Source organism: Atractosteus spatula, chromosome 11 (genome assembly GCF_055471065.1).
Source record: "Atractosteus spatula isolate fAtrSpa1 chromosome 11, fAtrSpa1.hap1, whole genome shotgun sequence".
NCBI lineage: Eukaryota > Metazoa > Chordata > Actinopteri > Semionotiformes > Lepisosteidae > Atractosteus > Atractosteus spatula.
In genome coordinates, this window is record NC_142716.1 from 38,111,062 (window position 1) to 38,120,305 (window position 9,244).

At 41.8% G+C, this 9,244-nt stretch overlaps 1 protein-coding gene across 1 annotated transcript; it reads right to left on the reverse strand.

Moving 5' to 3' along the window:
• Positions 1-1,444: 1,444 nt before the first annotated feature.
• Positions 1,445-8,901, reverse strand: foxj1a (forkhead box J1a). The gene is made up of 2 exons (XM_088927350.1): positions 8,310-8,901; positions 1,445-5,269 (listed from the first exon to the last, which is right to left on the reverse strand). The coding sequence occupies exons 1-2, from the start codon at positions 8,844-8,846 to the stop codon at positions 4,445-4,447; spliced, it is 1,362 nt and encodes a 453-aa protein (XP_088783476.1). The 5' UTR covers positions 8,847-8,901; the 3' UTR covers positions 1,445-4,444.
• Positions 8,902-9,244: the final 343 nt, after the last annotated feature.

Sequence of the window (9,244 nt, forward strand, 5' to 3'; positions counted from 1 at the left end):
CTGTCAACACAACTGAAAACTATGATCCAAACTACCTAATGTTAACACACAGCTCATAAACCGAATTGGGACACCAACCATTTCAATCGCATGACATATATGTGTCATGAGGAGATTCATTCGAAACCCATAGCAGAGAGTGAGATGAGCAAACTGTGTAGTGGGTGAAAAAAGTTGTTAAGGCTGAGCAAAAAAGAACAATTGAGGATAACTAGGAACTGGACACAAAGCTTTCCTGGACCTCACAAACACAGGCAGGCACAACAAAAGCAGCCTAAAGAGGCGAGATAATCTGATTGAACAGGGACAAAGACACTAAAGACCATATCCTTTACTGCCCTAATGCTGCCAGGAAAAGAATTAAGCAGACAATGACAGTCATGTGTCCTATAGAAACCTGAACAAGATCACGGAGGTGCAGCAAAAACAGCAGCTCTGGGTCAAATCTTTGTTACTGTTTTTAACTTTAACTTGGAACAGTCAGCATTTTTCTTCACACACTCCCCTCCAATTTAGAAAAGCCAATGCAACACTTTGTAGGAGTGTGGCCTGAAGAACGTGTATGTTTTCATCTGAAATGTACATTTCTCAGAATCAGCTGCTGCAGATCGCATGGTGGAGCTTGTGCAGGATAACGAGCATGAACTGGAAGAGAGGAGATCTTCTCAGTGAAAACACTACAAGCTAGCAAGTATTGGGTTAACTTGCAGGACATCGCTACTGCGTGACAATCTAAGGGTAGGTGAGGCCACCCAGATACAGCTACACCTGGTATCTGTGCAACCTCTGTTTGGAGACTGTAAAGCAATATGTAATGTCATAGGTCATAGGTCATAGGTCAGAATCAAACCATCGATGTCTGGACTACAGTGCTCAATGGAGGTGTGCCTTCATGGGTGGAACCTGCTTCTCTCTCCACTTCTAGAAGAAGTTCCAAAAGAATCTTTCGATGGCTTTGGGGAAAGTAATTAATACTTTTAATAATTAATAGGGCTATGTCAGATCTTGCATTTACTGAGAAGATTTTCTGTAAGAGGGCTTTTTTAATCCTTTCTCACATAAGGTTACTGTGCTGCTCCCTGGTTAATGTAAGTTATAGTAAAGCACAGGGTAAAAAGTATAAAGCATTGAAATGCATAGAGAGGAAGTGTCCTGTGTGTTATGAACCATGCTATGCCTTACTTCACTATGGTTTACTGTGGTTCACATTTTAATCACTTTTAACTATGTAACTATTCGTAAAAGGTACAAAGGAGATAAAGAAACTAAGTGCTTATTTGCCTGTATTTGTCTTAAATTGTCTATTCCTGAACAAGAACAAGGGAGAAGGACATCACATCTCATTCCAATGCCCTGACAACAATGGCTCTGATGTTTCTCTGTCCTATGGTCTGTGTCAAATTAGTCCAAGAAGCAAAAGTAAGATAAAAAATTGCTTATGTAGTGTGAAAATTCCAACAATTATTTTTTTATTGTAAATAAAACTTCAAAGTGAAAAAAGTCATTTTTGTACAAGTTGACTTTTTTCATCATCTGTAACAAACACCTTATCAAAAAAGAAAACAAAATACAAAATGTGAGCACACATTCAGAAGAACAGACACACATGGTAAAAAGAGAGAAGAGGGGAGAAGAAACAGGGGGATATTATTCTGCAGCTATCAATGCTGGTATTGTATTTTCTCTTGCCTGTCTTAATGTAGCTGGTCTGAAAGAGGCGCTAGGGTAGGCGTTCCACGATGTAAACCCAAGCATCATAATGATCTTCAGGGCATTTGTCTCATCAGTCTGTTGAAAGTGCAAAGCTTGCTTTCAAATTATTTAATATTTGGGCACAAGCCTCAACAATTGAAACTCTCTAGCTTGCTGATGACAAGATTCCTAGGGAGAAATCAAAGACTCATCATGTCAGTTACAAAGTCATTTCACGCAATGGCTAAGAAATAAATCTTATTTCGATAAGTAGACGATTGTGACAAACAATTACAAATTTTAACTAAGCATATCTACAATGTTGCATTCACATCTCTCTACACCTGTTTGTTGTTTAACAAGTTCTGGTACTTTAGTACAACTCCCTGGAGTGGAAATATCAGAAAGCTCTTCTCTCAACATCATGATTTGTTCGTGGTATCATAACAGTTTATGTTGTCTAATGAACTTGGACTGTGCACATGTAGGTATATAACCTTCACAGCATTTATACTGAAGTGTTAACAAATGAAAATATCTTTGCATAACTTGAAACTGCTTAAAGCCATATGATTCCAATGTTATAGCTGATCCATTAAAATGCTGATCCACTGTGACCTCCATAGTCTCTAATCTGCACAACAGAAAACATGCTTTTGCATGTTTTGTAGCATTTGCAATGATACAACCTTTTAGATATAAACACGCACAAGTCGTGATTTGCCTGTGCCTGCACACTGACAGATCTCTCAAAGAGCCTGCATAATAATCTGCTCTCAGAACATTCCGGTAAGATGTGATTTAATGCCAGCAGATTTGTCTCCAAATAGTACTGATATTTTTCTTTACTTTATGAAGTTTGGATCTTGACCCTGTATGTAAAGTTATGAAACTGCTGTAAAGACTAAATACAGTTATATTCATTACCATCCTGATCAGATGCAATGCCTCTAATTTCATGAAGACTCTCTGTAGTCAGATTTAAATAGGTTGCAGATACGGCATTCCATGAAACTGATCTACATTGGTTAGGCACTTTAAAATCAAAAGGGAAACCTGTCTTTGTAAACTTACTGTAAGCACTCAATGTAAACTGTTAAATTACGTCGGTATGAATTCAAGTCTAGTGATCTCTTTCCTTTTAATTATTCATTGTAATAAAGCGCCAAAGCAGATTCAGTGTCGGGTATTAAATTAAGACGCTCCTACTGCATTTTGCCAACATCAGCTAAGAATATACTAATGTCAAACATCGTGTATGAGCAAATCAACACTTGCTTAGGAAAGCGTTCCTGGTTTTGATTTCCCAAATGCAGAATCCCCGTAGTTACTGAAACAGCACAACATGATACCAGCTCCAGTGCCCAATCCACTGACAAATCCAACCCAAAACACTGTAATTTCCCTTTTGAATGTTTGGGCACACGCAGAGTGAAATAATTTGGCACGTGATTCAGTTTTGAAGCACTATTTTGTTAAAACTCAGCTTATGATTTTAGCCATTTATTTTAAAATAAATATATTCACATCTTTATAAACTGAACATAATACAGACCATAAAACTTCATCATTCATATTTTAAGCCTAAGAAGAGAAGGAAGAAAGAAGCATAATCCCATACTTTTTCAGACCTGAGGTTTAGGGACAATCAGCATTGGTCTGTGCATTGCCCATTACATACTGTATACCATATTCTGACAAGAACCCCACCCCCTTACATCCAGGGAACTAACTTTTATTAACATTACAGCTTTAGCAAGTTCCAAAGTCTGAGGGTCCAAAATCGCCTACACCTAACTTGCAACAATGGCTTAGTTTAAGCTAAAAGTTATTATTAGTAAACAAATTGCCGAGTGAAATAGTGAGCAAAGTTGTCTGCATTTAATCTGTTGTCAGAAGCCAAAAAAAAAAATCCTCAAATCTAGTTGTTTTCCTATTTCTTTAAAACACTGACTGACATCACTACTAACAATAAATCAACAATTATTGCCTGCAAGTCTCGGTATCAAAAATTACAAATTGGAAAGACATCCCTTATTTAGGACATCATGCAATTTTTTCCTGTGAAATTCATGACTCATTCTGTCTTGTTTAATGACATAAACATTTACCTAGTAAATACAGAGCCCTTTAGAAGCTACAATCAGGTATGCCTAAAAAATTCTGTATTAAAATCAACCCTTATTAATTCAGATATATAAAACTGGAAATGGTCATCCTTGATCCAGAGAGGTATGCCATTAGCAAACACAAAAGACCTTCAAAACCTCCACAAAATTATAAGTGACAATGTAACCGGCCTCAGAAATGCTCTTGGCACCACCATCCTCTTGGCATCACACTGTCACACCATGTACATGCATACCTCCACTAGCTACACATAGCAAGTCCACAAATTGCCTAGAAAAAACATCCCAGTCTTAGTAAGGAACTCGGGGATCTGAAAACTCCGGTAAGTCTTTTATCATATCATGGCCTCAATTTTATTGATCCTGGTTTTTATGGTTTTAATTAAAAGGTGTGATTTAGTTTAGCTTTTACAATCGACCCATCCATAGTATTCATTTATCCTAGAGAGACAGCACCACATAGTATACTTCATTCAAAGAACAACAGAAACTTCAGCTTTCCAAATATCTGTAGTATGGCTGAGCAGTGTTTTCAATGGAAGCTCAAGGCGCAATGAGAGGGACAAGGAAAAGTCTGTCATTACAGGTTTGATTACACACGATGTGTGACTGAACAGTCGCCTTCAAAGGAATGAGTCTATCCTGCTGCAGTCGTTGAGGTCACCTGGAAAAGAGTCGCCAAAGTCAAACAGCTGGTCCAAGTTGACCGCGGAGCCAGACAGAAAGTCGCTGTGGCCTTCCCCCTCCTCCTCCCAGGGGTTCTGGAGGAAGGCAGTGGCCAGGAAGGTCTCCTCGTCAAAGTCCAGGCTGTTCTGCTGAGTCTCGGAGAGCACGTGGGGCAAGCTGCCGTCCAGTGGAGCCCACTCCTGAGGCCGGTCGATGTGCTTCCCCCTCACAGTCAGATCCGCATCCTGCCCGATGGGGCTGAGAGAGGGAATGCTGTCCAGGTTGTCACTCAGGTCTCCAGTCAGGGCCGAGTCAAGGATGGCGTCCCAGTCAAAGTCGCCTTTCAGAGACCCCAGCTCCTTCTGTTCCTCCGCCGACAACAGAGGGGAGCTGGATCGCCGAGGGGCCTTCATCGCCATCCTCTTGGGCAGCGGCTGCTTCCTCTTCTGTCCGCCCTTCCCGTGCTCAGAGGGATCCCAGTTCTGGTCACCCGTGGCCTCCTCAAACTCTCGGAGGAGGCGCTGGGACTCCTGACTGATGCACAGCTCGCTTCCCCCAGCGGGCAGGTGGGCGACAGGGGAAGGCGCCCCAGAGGAGACCCTGGCTTGAAAGGCGGGGTTGATCTGCACGGGCGGCATCCTCCTTTTCTTAAAGGCGCCACTGAGCAGCCGATCGGCGTACTGGGGGTCAATCTTCCAGAAGCCCCCCTTCCCCGGCTCGTCCTTCTCGCGAGGGACCTTGATGAAGCACTTGTTCAGGGACAGGTTGTGCCGGATGGAGTTCTGCAACACAAAAATGGACCAACGCTACGGTTATCAAGTCGACTGTTTAAGGAAGGTCTGCTCCAAATATTTAAAAAAAAAACAAAAGATATTTTAAAATATGGTCATCCTTGATTTAAGCACTTATTCTTATTTCAAAAACAAAACTTACAAATCACATCTGAGTGGTTTCACTACAATCTCAGCACGGGTGATGGTGAAAATACAGCCTGTCTCATGCATGCTAAGCACCATGGAATCCATGACAGGAAGTGCAATGATTCTGAAATAAGTACATCACATTGCTGCCTACTGCATGAGAGCTATATGAGCATCAAGATGGAGAAATCTAGCAATACAACTTTTATTCTTAAAGAAATAGGATTCTGCAAAGACATCACACAGGAATTTTAATTTAATAATATACAACCCTGTGCTGCAGTGCAGTGCAATTACAAAATTGCAGGGGAATGCTCTTAAGTGCTATCACAGGAATCAATCAGGAAGAGGTTGAAAGACGTTAATTCTGAGTCTACACTAGCAATTCATCTAGTGAACAAAATGTTCAGCACAGCACCTGCTAATCTGGCATGGAAAGAAAAGACATTTCTGAAAACATGAATTTGCACTTAAAAGACTGGGTGTAGAAATGCCACCCTTAGCACTGGAGGAAAAGCTTCGAGCCTTGGATAAAAATTCAGCAGGGATGAAGTCCTCAGTGGGAGGGTTTGACCACTGGAGAATTGCATGCAAAGTACGGTTGTTGCTCCGATACCACTATGGTTGATTAGCCACAGTACCTTGCCCTAATGCAAGTCAACCGTGGCAGTCAGCCCAGAGCTCTCAAAATATCAAGCCTCCCACACAGAGTCCTCCTACCCTCTCCAAAAATTGCCCATCCTGGAGCTTGGCTTCTCTCCAAAGTACACAGACCCTTGTGAATACCGAAAGCAATCTGAGGATACTATGTTTCCTGGATTCTCCATTCCACATCTCTTAGCAGTGAATTGCCCAGTGGGCTTGAAATTAGTGTGAACTATCCTGTTTCACAAGAGAATGAGAAAGTACCCATTTTTGGCAAAATGGTCAAACTTTATTTAGTGGAACACCTAAGATCAGCCAATTATTAATACGACCCCATTAATGTTTGACAGGGAATGAAGAGACCATATTATCTCCCTACAGTGAAAAAAAATGCTGATGAACAGGAATTTCAAAAGTGGTTCTTTTAAAATTTTAAAAAACAAAGTGTTGATTTTGCCTTTCAGCAAATTGAGAGCTACTGTTCTGCTATTAACTTTTACATGTTTGTATCTGCTCTGTAAATTTGGAAACAGCTGTTGTAATATTCCCTTCTCACGTTCAAGTTTTTCTATTGTTTTTCAGCTGGGTAACACGCAGTCGTAACTTTTTCCAAAGTAACTGTGATCTGAAAAGATACTATAGATACACAGAATATAACTACAAACTGTTGAGTTTACAAACTGGTACCTGCTTGACATCCTCTTGTACTTTTCTTTTACCTAAATTGTTTCTTTTTATCACAAATGGAGATCCAGAATCAAATGAAGTGAATTTTAGATCTTCTATTGTTCTTTCAATAACAACACATCATCATACTGTAGCAATTCTTATATTCATGCACAATGTCTTAAAAAGTAATCTGTCCCAGATCATTCTTCTGATATCTTGCATATTTACTCAGTAAATGAATTACAATTCACATGTGCGCAGACTGTCTCTACACAGTGACCCTTGCCCAGCTTCAAGAATGGGCCATGCAATTTCCTACATGGGCGTTCCACATACAGAAATATGCACAGCAAAGTCTGTTTGTCACAACTGCACAAAATCACCCACATAAATAAATGACCTCACTCTTCTTTCTCCAGTAATCAACTTTTATGTCTAAGAGTACAAAAAATGGTTGTGTGCTTGGACGATTTAATTAGGGTAATTCATGAGGATTTATAATAAATTAAACATTCTTTGCATGGCTTTAAATAATGTTGAGCATTATCTGGAATGATCTGGAATTTTCTCCGTTTTCACACCTGAAAGCAATCCCAAATGCAATCCCAAATACTCAGATATTAGTGGCTGTCTGTGTATACTGTACAGTGGAGTAAACATGTTTCCATTTCAATTACCATATGTGGGAATTAGCAGGAAGTGAACCGGTGCCATAATCATTAAAGTCCTTATGTCTATTTCTGAAGCACCAGTGTCTTGCACTTTTGTATGTTGCTTTAAATTTTTATCATTTTACATTCCATTGCTACTGTTTTGTGCTGCAAACCAGCAATACATATTGCTAGAACCCTTTGATATTCAATGCACTTCCATCACTTTTAAAATACAGCAAACAACCTCACAGTAAGACAACATTCCCAGCCATTGCTGGGTGGAAAATAAGAATCTCAGTGCATTGCAGCTTGAATTGGTCCATGATTCACGAGCTGTAGGCCCTCATAACAACTGAACATAGTTCATACATACAGTAAGTAAAAAAATTGAAACAGCCACAACTGATAGTATTGGTGGGACTGTGCAACTTGACAAAACTGAAATGGCACATGGTGCTATGAAAGCCTTTAGGCCTTTTTTGCATTAAAAAACATTTCGACCTCATTGAAGACTTCTGGTCTTTTAAACAACCGCCACAACCGGCAGTCCCTTGCCACAGCTCTGTCCATGACTTAAACAACGCCTCTAGCAATGTAGATTCTCTCATAGTTCACCTGGTGCTGAAGACAAAGCTGACAAATACACAACCCGTGTCATTGAACCACTAATGAATGCAAACCAAGGAAATACGACTCCTATCGCAGCTTGATCCCTTCCAGGAGGTGATTTGCAGGCTCTTTATGCAAGCCAAGCCCTGGTGCTACAAACAGTACTAACAGGCACAGCAGCACAGTTAGTACTAGAGACTGCAGCTGACAAATCCTAAAATGGATTCAATACAGTAGAGTCTGTGCTGTTTTCCTGTCAAGCTAATAGAAGCCCATGTGAGATGGGCTCATTTGGAGATCCCTGTAGTGGGCGCCCTGTTGCTCACCTGCCATGTGGGGTCAGCATGCCTGAAATAGCAGAAGTTGTCGGTGATCCACTTGTAGATGCAGGAGAGGGTGATTTTGCTCTTCTTGCTGGCTTGCATGGCCATGCAGATGAGCGTGGCGTAGGAGTAGGGTGGTTTTACGTGGGGGTTGGTCTTGTAGTCAATGTCTTCAGGTGAGTGACCCTGGGCACCTAAGAGGGCAGACTGGGGGGCTCTGCAGAAGGCAGCGGCAGTAGGCTTGCCAGGGGTGTGGGGCATGCCCATCGAGGCTGGGTCAGCAGCCAGTGGGGAGGCTGGCGCCTCGGTGCCCACCAGGCCCTGGTGCCCATAGAGGTGATGCTGTAGGTGGGCAGAGGAGGAAGAGGCCTGGTTGCTGTTGGCGTTGATGATGGAGAACTCCTGCAGCCACTGCAGGCTGGTCAGGCTGTCGTCCAGGTTGACAGCACCGCTGCCACTCGCGTGGCTCTCGTCTGCCCACCCCTCCTCTTCCTCGACGCAGCCCTGCTGCCAGCCCTCAGCCGAGCTCAGGTGCATCATGGCTGCGTCCTCTGCAAGCGCCAGGAGCCGTCTCCGAAGAACGAGAAACCCCAACCAGCGCCTGACAACGCAGAAAGGTTTCTTTTCAGCAGCTGAGAAAAGCACGCTCACCCAAGGTTTTCCCAAGGTGACAAGCAATTACTGCTCTAGCTCTTGGTTTCCAATGGTTATTGAAGTTTAACATAGTGGAAACTCACATAAAGCGCTGCCATTTTAAAATTGGACACTTTGATTTGTAGCCCACATAGCTACAAATCCGCCAAGCACAGGGAAGAGCAGACACTAACACATACGCTTGTGCTTGCTTGCTATTGTGATACAGTATATGCTGGAAGTGATATAAATAAAAAGAACATGAATGTTTGTACCACAGACTGGACTTCATGTAATTAAATTCC